The sequence below is a fragment of the Strix uralensis genome, chromosome 27, assembly GCF_047716275.1.
Source record: "Strix uralensis isolate ZFMK-TIS-50842 chromosome 27, bStrUra1, whole genome shotgun sequence".
NCBI classification, from domain to species: Eukaryota; Metazoa; Chordata; class Aves; order Strigiformes; family Strigidae; genus Strix; species Strix uralensis.
The window spans coordinates 4,006,376-4,024,533 of NC_133998.1; the positions used below are offsets into that span (position 1 = coordinate 4,006,376).

The 18,158-nt window shown below is 48.5% G+C and overlaps 1 protein-coding gene across 1 annotated transcript; it reads right to left on the reverse strand.

The window, feature by feature from the left end:
• Positions 1-497: 497 nt before the first annotated feature.
• Positions 498-8,245, reverse strand: LOC141935370 (perilipin-3-like). The gene is made up of 10 exons (XM_074851509.1): positions 8,173-8,245; positions 4,880-4,956; positions 4,193-4,388; positions 3,490-3,572; positions 2,540-3,163; positions 2,313-2,440; positions 2,101-2,207; positions 1,465-1,664; positions 1,148-1,276; positions 498-1,058 (listed from the first exon to the last, which is right to left on the reverse strand). The coding sequence occupies exons 1-10, from the start codon at positions 8,243-8,245 to the stop codon at positions 498-500; spliced, it is 2,178 nt and encodes a 725-aa protein (XP_074707610.1).
• Between the last annotated feature and the right edge of the window lie 9,913 nt (positions 8,246-18,158).

The window sequence follows — 18,158 nt, forward strand, 5'->3', positions numbered from 1 at the left end:
CTGGTCTGCCCCAGGGCTGAGCCCCCCGGCAGCAGAACAGGCACAAAGGAAGTCATGTCTGTAACATGTATTTTTTAAGTTTGTAGGAGGGAAACAGTATCAAAAGTCAAGCGCATCACCCTCTCAAGATCTCTGCAGCTTGGATTAATTAAAAACAAAACCAACATTAAAAATAAAGTTGAGACCACTTCTGTCCCACAACTCATCTCAGCAAAAATTAGCCATTCACACATACAGCTGGGCTGACTTAAAAGGCTGAAGTACAGGTTCCCATCTTCCCTTTTAGTGCAGCAGCATGATTTAAAAAAATACTAAATCAAAATATGGAATCACCCCACCTCAGTTATCAAGTCTCCTTGCAAACTACTTCTTACTATAAACTCAGCCTGGGCCAGGGAGAGCACAAGAGGCACTCTTGGCACAATTGGCAGTTGGACACATGATTAAAAGATGAGTGCTGTTCTAGCCAGAGCCTTGGCCAGAAGAGCTAGAATTTTTCAGAGATCTTCCTCTGGTGTATTAGTTTTTATCTCCTTTGCAGCCAGTGCCACCTCCGTGTCTTTCTCTGCCTTCTCTTCCAGCTTCTCTAGCGCTTCACACCCTTCCCCCAGGATCCTGTTTGCTCCCTTTGGTTCTTCGGGTGTTTTAGCCACCTCCTTTGATGATGGAGCCTTTTCCAATACAGGTAATTTTATATCAGTCACCATATCTTTCTTCTGCTTTCTGCTATCCTGTGACACTTTAGCTATTGCCCTGAAGGGACCCACAAGCCAGTTTAGAGGGGTGTTCTGAGTTACATGCTCAAACAAGTCATCTAGGGACCGTCGGGCTTCTGCCACACGGTCCTGGCTCTGGGTCAGGGTGGTGCTGGAGAGGTCCTGGAAAGACATAGCACTGGAAAAAGAACTATGGAGCTTGTGGATACTTCGAGTGGCCTGATACACAGCTTCTTGGATGTTGCTGGGAAGGCCTTGGATGCTGGCTTTCAGATTCTCATAAACAGGTTGTAGCTGCTGGGTGATGATACGCAGCATAGCTAGAGTCCGTGACTCTACCTGCTGAGAAAGAGATATAGCTCAGTTACAGGAGCAGACGAGCTGTACACCATCAACAAGAGGCCTGATTAAATATGCCCTTCTAGGGATACCTCTGGTTGGGAGGCAGTTTTAACTTGGTTTCCTTTGGGTTGGGTCAGGCTCCAGTCCACCCACAGCTGATGGAGCTTCTCCTGCCCATCCAGAAGCTTCTGGCCAACCTCTTGTTTCACAGATTCAATCTGATGGGGAAAAATGAGAGGAACAGCTGCATTGCAAGCACACACAGTCAGAGAAGCACAAGTGCTTCCCTCCCAGGGAGGGATCCAAGGTGACATGCAGCTGGTACAGGATGGAGGAATAGCTTCCATCTGGGTAGTAGGGCAGGAAGACAACAGACAGGAGGAAAAAGGGAAAAGCATGTTTGTACCAGTTTTATTGCCAGCTGTAGCCGTGAGAGAGTATCCTGGGTGCTTTGCTTAATGTGCTGCAGTTTGTTCAGGGAGTGCTGGTAGGCTCGGTGGCGGACTTTGTTAGAGAGGGAACCCAGACGCACAAAGTACCTCTGTTGCTGTTTCTGCTCCTCCACAGAAGCCACACCAAATCCTTCGACAGTGGTGGCCAGTTTACCTGGAGGAAACAAGAACAGAGATGCAGCTGTGCTCCACTCACCCAGCTGTAAGGGGGGGAAGAGGTAAGATCACCCACTGGAAAACATGAAGGCTGAAGCTTGCTGTGGAAACAGTAGAGGTTTGTAGTTGCTCAGATATTAAAGGCAGGCTAGTCCCTGCTCAATGTATTCTCTTCAGATAAGCAGACTTAACAGATGGGTTGAAGCATGGACCCACATGTTTATTTGCCTTGAGGCTGATGGGCAAGGACCAGCTAGCAAATGCTTGAACTCTGTCCCACACCACGTGGCAAGTCAGCGTTGACAGCCAGCCAGCTTGGTGACAAATTCAGAGCTACCTGCCTACTTCAGAAGATGAGTCTTGCAGTGTCAGGTGCTCTCTAGCCATGTGGGACAGGAATTGCATTTACAACCGCCAGCTAAGCATTTTCTCACCTAGTTCCTCCTCTGTCATCGGGAGGTAGTGATCTACCAGATCTTCTGATAGACCCAGGACAGATTCCACACCACCCGCCACTGCTTGGCTCACGGCTTTGGCTTTGCTTATGCTGCTGGTCACCACTGAGTTAGTCTTCTCCACACCCTCCTGGATAGCCCCTCTGCTCTGCTCCAAGGCTGTATTTATTTTGCTAGTTATGGTGCCGTACGCAGCATCCAGAGCTGTAGTGACTGTAGAAGTGACCATTGATTTGGTTTTCTCCACACCATCCTGAACAGCCCCTTTGGTTCGGTCCACAGCTTCAGTCACTGTGTTGGTCACACGGTCCTTGGCACCCTGGGCAGCCTCCACAGCAGCAGTAATAGTAGAAGCAACTGCAGACTTGGTCAGTCCAACGCTGTCCTCCACAATGTGTTTAGTGAGATCCACTGCCGCTGTCACCTTGTTTGTCACAAGGTCCTTGGCACCCTGAGCCGCCTCCACAGCATTGACAATAGTAGAAGCAACCGTAGACTTGGTCAGTCCAACACTGTCCTCCACAATATGTTTGCTGAGGTCCACGGCTTCGGTCACTTTGTTTGTCACAAGGTCCTTGGCACCCTGAGCCGCCTCCACAGCGTTGACGATAGTAGAAGCAACTGTAGACTTGGTCAGTCCAACGCTGTCCTCCACAATGTGTTTACTGAGGTCCACTGCCTCTGTCACCTTGTTTGTCACAAGGTCCTTGGCACCCTGGGCAGCCTCCACAGCACTGACGATAGTAGAAGCAACCGCAGACTTGGTCAGTCCAACACTGTCCTCCACAATATGTTTGCTGAGGTCCACAGCTTCGGTCACCTTGTTTGTCACAAGATCCTTGGCACCCTGGGCAGCCTCCACAGCACTGTTAACAGTGGAGGTGACCATTGACCTAGTGAGCTTGACACTGTCCCCAACCACATTTTTAGTGAGGTCCACAGCTTCAGTCACTTTATCAGCCATTGCTTCTCTTGCCTCACAGGCAGCACCCACAGCAGATGTCACTTTGGTGGAAACCAGCTGCTTGGTGTCTGAGATCACCTACAACAGGGAGAGGCAGAGAAAGATACTTTTTTTTGAAATAGGTTTTCCCTCCCTGAAGTAGCTTTTCCATATGGCTAAACTGTGCTTGTGGGAGAGCTGGGGAAGTCAATGCACCTGTATTTACATGGCCATGTTCACTTCCACATGCTGAAGGCATCTCTTCAGCTTCCATCAGCCAGCAGTGCCTCCTCTAGCCCACACCAGGGACTGGCCTGACAAAGCAGCGCTGCTGAAGTTTCTTTGCCCATATTCTTCTGTACCCATAAAAGTTCCATCAAGCAAGAGATCAATCATGGCTTCCCCAGGAAAAGCCTTTACTTTACCTTATCTGCTGGCTGTTGAAGAAAAGGCAAGTTCTCCTCCAGTTGATCCAGTCCTTTACAGGCATATTCATTTACAAGTGCAACTAGAAAAGACAACAGGTACCAGTTTATTCTTCAATTTGAGGGGGTGTTTAACCCTGCAATGGCCAATTCAGGATACACTCATGAAAGCAAGACAAAAAAACCCCACTGTTCTGGGCTGGGGGGCATGTATAGGGGTGTCTTGTTAAAAATTGAACAAACCCCATGATTTGGCAGGTTTAAATAGTCTCCATTTTGCCTTCCCAGCTTTCTAGCTCTTGGCAGCACACTGCACCAACTGGAATGCAGTACTTGCCCCTGGTGGGTAGGGCGAGTGGTTTAAAGGGTTGAGAAGTGTCAGAATGAGACAAACTGAGCTATATCCAAGATGGACACTGCTACTGCCAGTTGGGATGCTCATAACTTGGAGTGACAGAGAAAAAACAGGGAGGTTTTGCTTAGTGACTTAATGAAACCACAGACAAAGAGGCCAAACCTTGTTTCTGCTGGTAACAGTTTCACATCCATGAAATTCAGCGGCTGCACTGAGCAGCTGGGAGCTGCTGAGTAGAAGACTCAGTGCTACAATTAACTAGAACAATGTGGATGTCACCCAACAGGCACCTGGAACTCCCCACCTAGCCCTCTGGGTAGAAGGGGTCACTCCAGCCTCTCCACTTACTTTGTGGCTCAAGTTGGTTCAGGATGGGCTGTGCCCCCCCAACCACGCTACCTACAGCGACAGCAGCCACAGTCTCAGCCACATTGCAGACACCACCGAGGTAAGGATGCGTCTCCTTGGTATAGTTGTAGGCAGATGAGACCAGGTTGAAAGCAGAGTTGAGCAAGGGCAAGCTGGTCACCCGATTGACAGCACTCTAAAATCCAAGAGAAACAAGTGACATTCAAGACCTGCCTCAAGCTGCTGGGTGGATACAAGCCACATGTCTATCCAGAAAGGTCCTAAGGGGACATCCAGTCCATCCCATCATCCTTCTTAAACCTCAGAGTCGAAGGGACTCATCCAAAGACTGCTAGCAAGTCAGCAACACACCAGGATTAAAAGTTCAAGTTCTGGGCTCATGAATTCTGAGTCACACTGGGTTTCAGCACCAAACCCAGATGTGGAAATAGGACCTGTAACAGCTCATGTTTCAGAATTATTTGCATCACTTGACCCAGCCCTGAAGTTTTCTCTGGAGCAAAAAAGTTAGCTTCTGTACTAAATTTAGATTTAGTCACAGCTTCATATAGTTAATCTTTCTGCTATTCCCAGCCTGGTTTTGAGGTGCTGGCAGAAGTTAGTTTACCAGTGTATCTGTCAGCAGGTAGTTTAACTGTTGCATGTTAGAGCTGCCCTGGCACCTACCGCTTGCTGCTGTTCCTCAGCCTCCAGCAGATCTTTTTTTGTGGTCTTTTCTGATGCCATACTGAATTCACCTGCAGCTGAAAGGAAAAACAAGACTATAACAGTGTAAGTACAACTTAATTTCCTCCAGTGAATTAAAGTCTAAGCAAAACTAGGGAAAAGCAGAGGGCAATAAAATTGGGATCCATCATTCAGCATGTCATAGGAACATTAATGTGACATCACTAATCTTTCTTGCAAGGGTGTGAAGATATTTGAGAGGCACCATGATTTATGATGTGCAAATATTTATGTAGAACATAGACTGTACTCAGTCAGCTCCCCCAATCCCCAAACAGCCAAATAGTTTAGGCTAAATAACCATCCTACTTATTTTATTGCTGATAACATTTGATTGGCTCCAAAGTTGCAGGTTAGAAGTGGGTGAGAACTCTTATCTGTCATGCATTTTCTCTGCTAGAGATACTTCTGGTTCAGCTTCCCACTGCACAGGCTCTTTGCTGGCCAAGGACCAGAACGCTTGAAGGAAAGATGCACCCTGCAGAAGCAGGGCTAATGGTGGGAATCACTGAAGGTTGTCTCACTTGATCGTGACAGATTACTGTCATTCCAACAGCCCTGCTGAAATCAGCTGCAGCAGGGCTGCATAGGACAGTAGTATAAGGAATTATTTTGTTTTAATTTTCAAAATGTGGCAAGCTCAAGCAATTTAATAATGGAGTTTAAAACCAGAAATACTTATTTTGAAAAAGCTGTCTGGACTTTATTAGAACCATTTAAGAGGAAAAAGCCCTCAGATTTTCCCCACTTTGTCTGAAATAGATTGGTTTTACAGTGGCTTAATCCATTTTCCTCTTTGGGAAAAAAGAAGGACTGGCAGGACTTCAGCTCCCCTCCAGAAAAGGGTCAGAGCCAGAGACTGGAGAAAGATGCTGAACAGCAATAGGCATATTTTACCTTCTTAAGAGTTCAGTGTTTATAGCTCCTTTCCAAAGGACACAGAGATGAAAGTAATTTTAGAGTCACCCCACTATGCCTGTGTTCATGGGGATGAACTTCTATCACCATCCCCACCACTGCTAACTCCAGCATCACCAGGAGTCTCACAGCTCAGGGAAGGGTATGAAAATCCTTTGAAGTTTCCCTGGAAGAATGAGGCAGGTTTTGCAGCTGCAGCACTCTGGCTGGCTACCTTGAAACTTGCCTTCCCATCCTACTGACCAGCTAGGCAGGAAATTTCTCCTCACTTCCTGTGAAACCAAGTCTCAGAAGTATTCTCATTACATAAGGAGATTAACAAGTTCAAGTATAAAAATTATGCAATATCTTGAATATGTATTCACTTCCCCAGTATAGACCTAGGTTGGTATCTGGACACTCCAGTATCGTGTGATAAATCCAGGATTACTTCTCAGCCTTAGGCAGGCACAGCAGGGATTTCAGCAATTTCTTCTCCAGTGCAGCATCCGCTTTTCTCTCCCTTGCCAGTTAGTTTCTATTCTTAGAATTGCTATGGCATTTTCCAATGGAAAACCTTCAAACCAAAATTCCTCACAAACTGGATTCTCAAGGCAAGCACTGCTCCAGGCTCGCTGGCAGACTCTACCCCCAAAAAATTGCCATCTGATTTGTGACAGAGACCATTGTCTTGTTTCTTGTGTTGTTAGACTTGTGTAAGGTTCTTGTTTTGCTGTGGAAACAGGAATAGAGAGCTGGGGAGGAAGTAGTGAATTTGTTAGCCCTGGCCCAACTATGGATAGCGTTAGGGGAGACATCTCAGGAGGTTCCTTGGCAGGATATCAAATATTGCTCCATTAACCATTGAATTAGTCAGCATTTTAGTGAGATTCAAGCAAGGCAGGGATGCAGAGTGCTACGCTTCTACAGCAAAAGTTGTCACAAAAATTGGGACCTCCAGCCTGTCAAGTGAGAAGCCTGGAGGCACATTCCTGGCAATTACCCTGCCCAGGGGGCTGCCTAATTTAACAGCACAGCAAAAATCCAGCTTGAACTTTATCAGCCTGGGAAAACTCCTAGAAAACTGCTCCAAACAAAAGCAGGGCTTGAACATAAAGTCTCAGTCCCAAAGTCCACAGGGTTTGCTGTTAGTGGTTGTTCCTCTTACACTGCTTTAGAGCAAGTTTGTTGGTTTTTCTGAAGCCAAGTAGGCTGAATCAGTCTGCAGCCCTGTCACAGGGCAAAGCACAACTATTTCAACACCATTACAAACAATCCCTTTATTCAGTTTTACTTTTAGACAGGGAAAACCCTCAAACTGCAGAGTCTTACTGGCCTCGGTGTCAGGGTTAGCACAGACACACACTGCAGATAGAAAAGGGAGGCCTCTAGTTGCTAGCATAAGTCAGGAGTAACTCCTTGGCTAATAGAAAAACTAGTATAAGATTAGAATCAACCTCTGAAGTACTAGGAGCTCATCTTAATTATGGATGCAACTGTGTCAGGGACAATCCCTGCAGCACAGTCATGTTAGAACATGGTTTGCTCTCCTCTGCGTAGGAGGAATCGGGCTGTGTTGCAATGCCAGTATTTGTGGGCAAATCTTCATGAGCGCACAGCATGGTTTTATTTTCTCTTTTCCCTGCAGAGGTGCTGAGCAGAGCTTGCTTTACTTCAGAGACTGCAGGAAAGCACAGTGCTTAGCAACTCTGGGTCAGTTGTTTCAGAACCCTTTGGAGAAAGGCACAACTTCGAGCCAGGGTAGTTGCAAAGTGAGAGTCCCAGCGGGCAGACCCCATGTGTGGAAACACCAGGCAGAAGCAGCATCACCGTTTGGTTTGGTTACGGTTTGCTTTCTATGAAAAAGATGATCCGATGATTTCATACCATTGCTACATCAGAAACATTACGTCACTGCTGGAGAAAGTTCTTGAAACGGGTAGTTTCAGAAAGATGAAACTCTTCAGTGCACATTTCTAGCATGGCACAATAGCTTCACCGCTGATCATTGTCCAGTTTGGCCCAAGTCCGAACTCAGGGTAACAGCACCAAAACTGCCAAGCTGCCATCAGTTCTCCCTGCCTCGGTCAGACTGTCACAGCCAGCGCAACACGCCAGCCTGGCACAGGAGCTGGGGTGAGCAGAATTTCTCCTTTGATTTCTGTCACTCTGACAGTGACCAGCATACATAAAGCTAGTTCTTTAACCTACGTAAGGTTTTTATTTTTCCTGTGGAAAGCAGCTCTGGCCCATGAAGATAGCCTGCTGTTACGGTGTCCTGCAGACAGAGGTAGGATCTCGTTCAGGAAGCTTTTCTCCCTTCAAATGGGTTTTACCTTGGGAAGACAGATTGAGCCATAGCGAACAGGCCTGGTTCAATAGTTTAATTGGCAATTCCTTAATGACCATTTAGGAAAACAAAGCTAAATTTAGTGCTTTAGATGTGAGAGGGAGGGCTAATCAGGGCAGTGGCATTCATTTGTGGTTAAAGCACTATTTACATTCTTTTCGAGATTTGCCACTGATACCCCAGTTACCATAACTGCAGTCACCAGAACTGGGTCACGGGATGCCTGCTGCGTCCCCATGGCACTGCCCGCAGCTGAGGGACAGCCTGAAAAAGCTCCCAGGGCAGAGGGAGCTGCTTCAGGAGGATCAGATGATTTTCAGCTTTGGCCTTAGGACATTAGTTTCAGAACTGCTGGCAGAGATGCCCATCTAACCTTTCTGGAAGAGACATCAGCTTTAGGGAATCTCAAAGATTAAAGCCACTTTTGCAGATGGAGGCAGGGTTCTCCACACACACACTTACAATGGTAATTAAGAACTACAGCCAGTGACCATTACTAGGTCAGTAACTCCTTGGAACGGTGAGTGTCTAAGCTATCCAAGCTGCTAGAATGTGGATATATATGGAGAGAGTTTAATTAAAATAGCTTCTGGGCTTTCCAGTAACTTACCAATTTTTCCATGAGGACAAAACTGAGTTTCAGACAGAAGCTATAACTTGCAGAGCAAGCAGCGTGCTGCTTGCTCTTTAACACGCATTTTCATCTAGAAGTTTCAGCAGAACCAGCTTCAGTAATTGAAGTCCTTCACAGCAATACACAGTTTCAGGTAGTCACGACCACATTTAAGAACCCTGTTAGTCTTGAGACACACTAAGCTAGTTTGCCAAGTGCTCTCTCCGGCAAGCTGGCAGAGCTGTGCACGGCTGCAGCCTCCATCTGCAGGGACACGGTGCTCTTGAGCAAGAAAGAAGTTACCCTGCCACTCGAGCCACCCCCTTCCTTAAGGCTATTATCACGCCTGCACCAACTGATCATGTGAAATAGCTACAGGAAAGTCTGGCAGCACTGTCAACAGGAAGGGAATGCCCGACTGATCCATCTGCCTCCTGAAGCATCTACCGCTTCCCCCAGCACCAGCACAAGTCATGGTGATGTCCAGGGGGCACATCACACGCTGTCCCTGCGTGGCTGGGTGGGAGAGCCACCTCCTGTGGACCCCCGCACACAGCTTTGATCTTCAGCAGACAACAAGCAGAAAATAGCTTTCAGACCCAGAGTTGCTCAATCACCAGAGACACATAGTATTAGAAAGAAGTCATCTCAGGGCTAGGAAGAAGCCTTTAGGGAAGGATTTGAAGCCTTTCAGCTCTTCCCCAAGGCACCACAGATGCAGCATGACATGATAAGATGTCACCTTTGGCCTCAAAAAGCCAAGACACCCCCCACCCACAGATGTGGGAAAGCAGCACAGACACAGCACACAGCTCTGTGCTCTCCCAGGGAGCTGGAAGAGCCCCACAGGCACAGCTGGGGGAACACAGCCCCTCAGCAAGGACACTTGAGCCTCAGTGCTCCCCAGGGCCAGGAGCTCCAAGCATGGAGCCATTTCCAAGTCCAGCCGCCACCCTCCAGCCCCAGGAGGGCCGCAAAGAGCCACCTGAGGTGAGGGGGAAGCTCAGGGAGCCCCCAGGCCCAAACCAAACCAGAAAACCCACAACCACCTCCCCACCAGCGCTGCCTTACCTGCCTCCTCCACTCCCAGCACTGACAAGACTGGGAGTGCTGGGCCCCGCCCCGCATAAATACCCCAGGGGCCTGATGAGCAGCTGAGGGAGCCAATCGGAACGCTGCAGGTGCTGGCCTGGCCAATGGGGAGTGGATGGGGGTGGGAGAGGTGTGTGGGGCAGGGTGAGGGAGGCAGGTGAGGGCCTTCGGGGCCCCTTCCAGGGACCTGATGGTGGTGGGGTGGGTGGGTGGAAGGGTGCTGCTGTTTGTCCCCCCCCAGGGGGACACACCTGAGGGTGTCTCAGAGGGCCCTTACCAAGGGCTTCCATCCATCCCCAGGCACTTTGGCCTTGGGGCTGTGCCGAGGGGTGCGTTTCCCCCCAGCAGCTGTGGACAGGGATGTGCCCCCGTCACGGCGGGCGCTGAGGGACACAGGCGCTGGAAGTCTGTGACGATCTGCCCCGTGGTTGCGAAATGGGCTCAGCCCATCAGCCTGCAGGCACTGCTCCTGTTCCCATGCCCTTGCACGCCCGGTTGGCTAAATCTCTGAGCTGGATGATGCTGCTTGCCGCCACGTCGGCCCCAAATGCGCTTCCTTGCTTCTGGGAGCCACGAAAGGCCCGGCCAGAGAGGGACCTATTCCTGCAACCGCTGTAGCAAAGACCTGCTTGCGAAGGGGTGTCTGTGCTACCAGGGAAGCAGGTGCAAGCATGGGCCTTGCCCGCTATCCACAGCGGGGATGTGAAACACGTCCTCAGCCTGGGTTTAGCCACAGCGCTGGAGCTGCTTGGAAAGAGGGTGCTGGGGCTGGAATTCAGCCCCTGTTCCCCAAGCAGGGGGTCCTGTTCCCCAGGTGGGCACGTGCAGGGTCGGCCAGTGCCAGCAGGCAGCTTGTGCTTGGCTTTTTCCAAAGAGCAGCTGCGTTAGCAGCCAGTAGCACGGTTGGAAAGTCCACGCATGGGCGGTGGGGCTCAGCACGCCGACGCCTTCTCTTGGGCTGCTCTGTGGCATTGCAGATGTTGTCAAGAAGCCCCAGAGAAGCAGGACGTGGGGTCTGTGATGTGAAAACATCACTCAGCTGTGATGTTTTCTTGGCAAGTCTCTCTTACCCTGCAGCATGGGTGCTGTAACTACCCAAGGAGTAAGACATGCTCTCCCACTCTCAGCCCTTGCCTGCCTACAGCAAATATGTGATGGTGAAACATGCTGCTTCTCAAGTTTGCTGTGGTTTTCTAGATAGGGATTGCCTTCTATTTTTATACTTGCAGAGGGCCCAGCAATGCAGGACTGTGAGCCTGGCTGGGGGAGGTTTGGGCTTTTTAACAGCAATAACAAATAATGAAAATTTTAGTTAATGCTTTGCTTTTGAATTTGTGCATTTTCATCTTCAGATCTCAAAAACTGTTTTGAAACCATCAATTAAGCTTCCTGTTGTCTGTTTTCAAGATCAGTGGGGGAGGAAACTGAGGCACAGGTAAGAATTATCTGAAGTCTTCTAAAGCTATTAAACTGATTGAGTCACCTTGTTTTTGGTCAGTGACTGCAGGAGACCTTGGGTCTCATTTCTGTATTGCCCACAGTAAGCCATGAAGGCAGTGTGAGCAGGAGGTTGTCAGTGGTTTTTGAAAATGTGCTGTTAAGCTGACAAAAATGTAGACAATGATCACTTCTCAGCTTTGAAGCTAGAAGGAATCCCCCGCCTTACTTGAGTCAGACTTATCATGGAGTCCTTGGCTGAAAAGACCTCTGGAGGTCAGGTAGCCCAACCTGCTGCTGGAGACAGGCCTTAGCAATGCCAGCTCAGGTCAGCTGTGGGCTTTGTCTGGCTGAGTCTTGAAAAACTCCCAGGGATGGAAATCTCACACAGCCTCTCTGGGCATTGGATCTAGTATTGCATTACACTCCTAATGAAGAAGCAGTTCCTAATGTCCTCTCTGAACTTCCCCAGCTACAAATCGTGGCTTTTACCACCTGCACTGCTGAGAAGAGGTTTTGTGCATTTGTCTGTGTGACATAAACTTCATATTCTGGCATCACCTGGGAACCTTTCAACTAACCAGCTCCCGGGCAGTGCATGCTCCCTCCTTTGATCTCTTTCCCTTCACAGGTTAAATTGCAGTTTTGAAGTGTTCGATGTCTTGTACTGAAACTCAAGCTGATTAGCAGGTGTCATATGGTGGCTTTTATAGGTTGTGATGTGTGTAGGGGAAAGAATGGATGTTCTCCTCTGTCCTCTGAAGATCTGATGAAATGGTTTCTTTTTTGCAGGAACCAGGAATCAAGAGATTAGTCCTGTGTTTTTCTGAATGTTGGCCTGTATATGGACAGTGGCTGGCCCCCAAGTAAGGTGTCAATGATGCAAATTGTCAGTTAGTTCATGGGTGTGAAGTGCCTGAGTAGGCCAGTTGCAGCAGTGATGGTGAAAGTCTCATGAGGCAGGTTATATTTCATCACCTAAGTGGGTAAAACAGCATTATCTGCATGATACACCTTCATGTGGCTTGTAACGTGGCACGGTGAATGTGAGCAGAAGTGGCAAGTGGTTTGCATGATAACATCAGTAATTATAATGAATGAGACAGTGTTTAATATCTAAAGTGTAGCTTTAGATACTAGGTCAAAATACCAATGCTCGGAGCTCCTGCTCAGCGGTAGATCTGCCTGCAGCGTCAGAACACTGAAAATTTGGAGATTGCCATTTCACAGCATTTCTGTGATTCTTGTTACTCTATAAACGCCACATACTTAGAGTGGAGATAAAACCAGTTCTAAGAGGTTTGGTGGGCGTGGGAAGGGCGTAGGAGGAAGCAGAGAAACATGTTTGGGGAAGAGAAAGGGAGTTGTGTTGGCTGGAGTGAACGAGCCTTGTGGCGCTGGGCAGCGCTTCCCACAAAAGGCACCATCGTGTCAGTAACTGCGGCCTTTGTGCAAATAAATCAGAACCACGGAATCCCAGGTTGGAAGGGGCCTGAAGGATCATCTGGTCCAACCTTTCTTGGCAAAAGCACGGTCTAGACAAGGTGGCCCAACACCCTGTCCAGCTCAATCTTAAAAGTGTCCGATGTGGGAGAATCCACCACTTCCATGGGGAGACTATTCCAGTGGCTGATTGTTCTCACTGTGAAAAATTTCCTCTTGTGTCCAATCAGAATCTCCCCAGGAGTAACTTGTACCCATCAGACCTCACCTTTTCCACGTGACTCCTCGTAAAAAGGGAGTCTCCATCTGCTTTGTAGCCACCCTGTAAATACTGGAACATGGGGATAAGGTCTCCCCTAAGCCTCCTCTTCTCAAGACTGAACAAACCCAGTTCTCTCAGCCTTTCCTCATGGCAGGCTGCCCAGGCCTTTGGTCATCTTTGTGGCCCTTTGTGACCCTCTCCACCCTGTCCACCTCTTTTTTATATAGCAGGAACCAAAACTGAACACAGTATTCCAGGTGTGGCCCGAGTAGAGTGGGATAATGATGCCGCATCATCAAGACATGGGGCAGAAACCTTCTGGTGATCCCCAGGCATCAATCCTGTCTCCTGTGCCTGTTGGCAGCCCTACTGCTAGCTTACAGCTCTCCTTTCAGCTGTGTTCTGGGGTCTGCACGTGGCTGAGGCCTTTCCAGCTACGTGCTTCTCAGTTGTCCCAGTCCTGTTTGGATTTCTGTTGAGTGGAAAACATGCAGGTATGTGGAGGATTTGGAGGATCAGGCCCTTATGTTGGGTCACCACTGTCAGGCGCAATTCCTTTCCCTGCTCTGTGGTGCGTCACAGCTCAACATCGTCCCTTTGGGGACCAGGGGCCACATGTGACATTGAAGCGCCCCATTTTCAAGTGTTCATTTACTGCAACGGAAATGATCTTGTTGATCTTCCGTGGCATTTACTCCATTAGTAACCTCCCACGATGCCATAGTCACATTCCCTGGGGCAGACACAGGCACAAGAAAAGATGATTCAAGGGTGAGGCATGTGTTGCTTTGATTTCTGTTCCTCAGTTAAGTCAAGCAAAACCCTTGGGCTTCCAGCAAACTACTTGAGAAGCTCCGTACTGCTGAGCTCAGGTGTTCCTCTTTTAGGAGCTGCAGTCTGGAGCCCACTGAAGGGACAAGTCAGCCTGTGGTCTTTGCCATTCGTTGCTGTGCAAAGTCCACAAGATGTTTGCTGAACGCCCATCTGTCACCTCTGTCTGGAGACTCTGCTTTCTCATGTTCCTGTCTTCCTCTCCCCCACCACTTCCCCTTGCTGAGAGTGAGTGATCCTTGGGGTAGCAGTTTCAGAAATAGTTTCAGCTGGTCACATCACCTCAGAGCACTCTTTCCCTCTAACGCTCCAGCTTCCTGTCAGCTGCAGCAGTTGTTGGTGCTTATCACAGCAGCCTTGTCCAAGGCCACAGTCTGAAGGAACGTTGAGCGTCCTTGAGACGGTTCTGCAGTGCTGGGTGTCTGGATCCAGAGCAAAGTGCTGGAGGAGGGGCCATGGCAGAAGAAGACTCCTTGCTGGATCCTGTCCTGTGCTACCCAGTTGCTATCACCAGTCTTTGCATGACGATCTCCAAAGGCGACGGCCTTCAAAGTGCTATGGCCTTCTGAAAACACTTCTCCAGCGAGGTACCAAAAGCTTCAGGCCAGCTCTTGCCTCCCAACTAACCTCCCTGGTCTCTCCAAGTCTTCAAAGCACCTTCCTAGTTCAGGGCATGCCGCAGCTCTCTGCTGCCCTCACCCTGCACCAGCAGAAACAGGACTTGTCTGTCTGCTGCTGCCTGGCTGCCCATCTCACCTGGAGGGTATCCCAGCCCCTGCTTCCCTTCCAGCACCTCACCCACCCCGGCATGAGGGCAGGCGGCAGCAGCTCAGGCAGGTTCCTGCCCTGAGCCCCAGCCGGCTTTGCCCTCACTGCAGGGAACAGCCTGATGGGTTCTTGGCTGCTCTCCCAGTCTTCCAGTTCACCTTTCCACTGGTTTTCAGACTGCAGGCTGGTTTTCTGACTGCAGGCTGGTTTTCTACACACCCGTCTGCTCCTCCCTCTACTGCTGCACTCTTGCCTCATACCACATCATCTGGGCCTGCTAAGCGTGTCCTCTCCACGTCAGGCCGTTGCTGAGAGCCCTCCTTGCTTCTTGTTTCCCCAGTAATCAGAAACACGTTACTCCCCAGTCCTGGGGTTTGGCTGGCTTGACCCCAGTTATTTTGGAAATTGTAGGAGCATTAAGGAGAGCAGCATTTGTCCTGGACTCCAGCATCATCTCTTCATTTTGGTTTTCCAAGGAGTGAAGTTCTCATACAGGACAACTGAGTGCAAAACAAATAACACCTTTCACATGTATTTGCTTAACCCCATACCTGCCATGCAGACAATGGTTTCACCAAGGGCAAGTATATTTTTCCCTAGGGAAATCTGAAGAATCCGAGAGCCTCTTTGCTGAAGCCACAGAGAGAAACTGCTTCTTGTTCAGCTTCCATCGCCCAAGAGCCTTGCATGGAAGGAGAGGAAAATGAAATCTGGTGTGTTCCTGTTGCTGGCTGCAGCATGACGGCATCATCCCAGGGTGTGTGGAAACTTGGCTGCTTGACCTTACATATGGGCCCTGCTGTTTAACCCAGGGGAAAGCCTCTTGCTGTGGTGCACGTGACACCACTAGTGATTAGTCCTTGTGAACAGCTATGCGAAGAATACGGATTTGCATACGTAAAAGCATAAATGTTAGCGCCTGTGAGGAAGGCCAAAAAAAAATGGTTAAAAGCAGTATGTTCTAGCTATCTTTTCTCTGACCAGCTGTCCTGTTCAGGGAGTCCTGGCTCTCACAGCACTTGCTACGGCTCAAGGGGTTAAGCCATACAATGTATCATGTGCTAGAAGAGAAACATAGTTATTTGCACATCAAACAATTATTTTTTATGAGGACACAACTCTTAGTGATGGGCAGGCCATTAAATAGCTCGCTGGGGCAAAGGGTCAGTTCTGTGCTGGGTACAACAGTCTGTTTCCCTTGCCTGGTCTTGCATGTGTCCTTCGTGATTCGCAAGAGACCTTCTCTGTAGCTGCGTATGGCTGCTTCTCTGTAGCTTCTCTATAGCTGCATCTTCTCCGTAGCTGGGATGATTTCAGAGCCACAGCAAACCCCTCGGACAAAGCAGATGTGGCCTCTTGAGCTGGTGAGTGCGGAGGGGAGCCAGGGAGGTTGGCTAAGGAGAAGTCAAAGGTGGACGTTCCTGAGCCCAGCCAGCCTTCTGCGAGCTAAGCACCTTGCTGTTACCATCAGCCTTTCAAACACGTAGGGTGTTTGTACCTCTTGTGATGATTCTGGTGGTTTTATGGGACCAACCCCCCTGCTATTTTCCCCAGAAAGTGCTGTGAAGGCATTGTAAGGGATGGACTATGAATGATAGTAACTGCAAGGAGGAGGCTGTGCTGCCCTACCCAAGGATAAATCTGGCCCCCTTGGAATTGATAAGACCAGCTATCAATTCCTCTTCATCCAAGACTTGCTTTAATGACATTTATCAGCTCGTAGTTCCTATGTGCATGCCTGGACTTTTGTTTCTCCTAAAACATTGTGCCAAAACTTCCCTTTGAACAATATTTCCATGGGCTGGGAGGCTGTTGGAATTTTGTCTTGCTAACTGCATCTTTTTGCAAATGAATTCAACAATGCTTTATGTTTTCCCAAACTGAACTGGATATCCCTGCTGGCAGGAGAACCGAGATATTGTTTCTTCGCGGCATGGGGCATTTACCAGATGGCAGAACAGTGTTTTCAATCAGAATTGTAACTCCAAAGAAAAAAAATGCCTAAAACAATCTGAAAGGGAGGAAACTAAAACTCATCAGCCTCTTAGATAACTGCAATATGACCAAGCCATGTTGTTTTTTCTGATAGTCTATGGAAACCTGGGCTTTGTCTCACTGACACCGAGTTCTCTGTAAGCTACTGTGGCAGTGTTCTTGTTTTAATAGAAGAGGGGCCCTTAGAAGGAGAGCATATATAATTTAACCTCTAATGAAATCAATGTTCCACTACTAGAATGATCTAGAACTGAGCCTTATTTTAAGTGATTTGTAGACCCAGCTGAACAGTGTGTAGGATGCAGCACGGTTTCTGCAGTATGTCGGTTCTCTGAATGAGTAAAAGTTTCTCGAGGAAGTGGGCTTCTTGTTTTCTGACTCTGATCGTCCAGGGATGCTACTAGTCATAGGCAGCAACTGGTCAGAGCCTTTTCCTTGAACAGTCCGTGTCTTACAGTAAGTCTGTGTTCCCTGCGCTGCGATGGGAACTGCCGGGGGTGAAAGGACATATATGTGTGTTACACACTTGGCCACGTGTAAAAGGACATATATGTGCGTTACTTGGCCACATGTAAAAGGACATATATGTGTGTTACACACTTGGCCACGTGTAAAAGGACATATGTGTGTTACTTGGCCACGTGTAAGAGGACATATGTGTGTGTTACACACTTGACCACGTGTAAGAGGACATATGTGTGTGTTACATACTTGGCCACGTGTAAAAGGACATATGTGTGTTACTTGGCCACGTGTAAGAGGACATATATGTGTGTTACACACTTGGCCACGTGTAAAAGGACATATGTGTGTTACTTGGCCACGTGTAAGAGGACATATATGTGTGTTACACACTTGACCACGTGTAAGAGGACATATATGTGTGTTACACACTTGGCCACGTGTAAAAGGACATATGTGTGTTACTTGGCCACGTGTAAGAGGACATATGTGTGTGTTACACACTTGGCCACGTGTAAAAGGACATATGTGTGTGTTACTTGGCCACGTGTAAAAGGACATATGTGTGTGTTACACACTTGGCCACGTGTATGTGTAGTTCTGAGATGGGCAGGAGACGGGACCCTAATGGGGGATATGGTGGGGTCAAACGCAAGGCAATAAGGTGCTATCAAAAACATATTTAGCACCTGAGTGTCAGAAAGTGGCCATGAATAGCTAACCTCAAATAGACAATCCTCGTGCGTCAGCTCAGCGGGCAGAGGTCTCAGGGAAAGAAGGGTCAGGTCTGTATCTTAAAGTGGCTTTTTTTGACCTTCTTATGGCACTTGTATAGAGGTGTAAGTGATGCTGAAAAAAGTCTGAAAGACGGTAGTAAGAGTCTGTCATTAAACTGCCCTGCATCTGGAAGTCGTGAGGGAGGTGGGTTCTCTACTCCTCTGGAAATGGGACTTCAGTGGGTGACAGAATATGGCCCCAGGTACGCTGGGGAGCAACGCTAATTTAAACTGCAGGCTAGGAGATCCAAACCCGAGATGCTTTAGAGACGCAGCCTGTCCTTATACAGGTG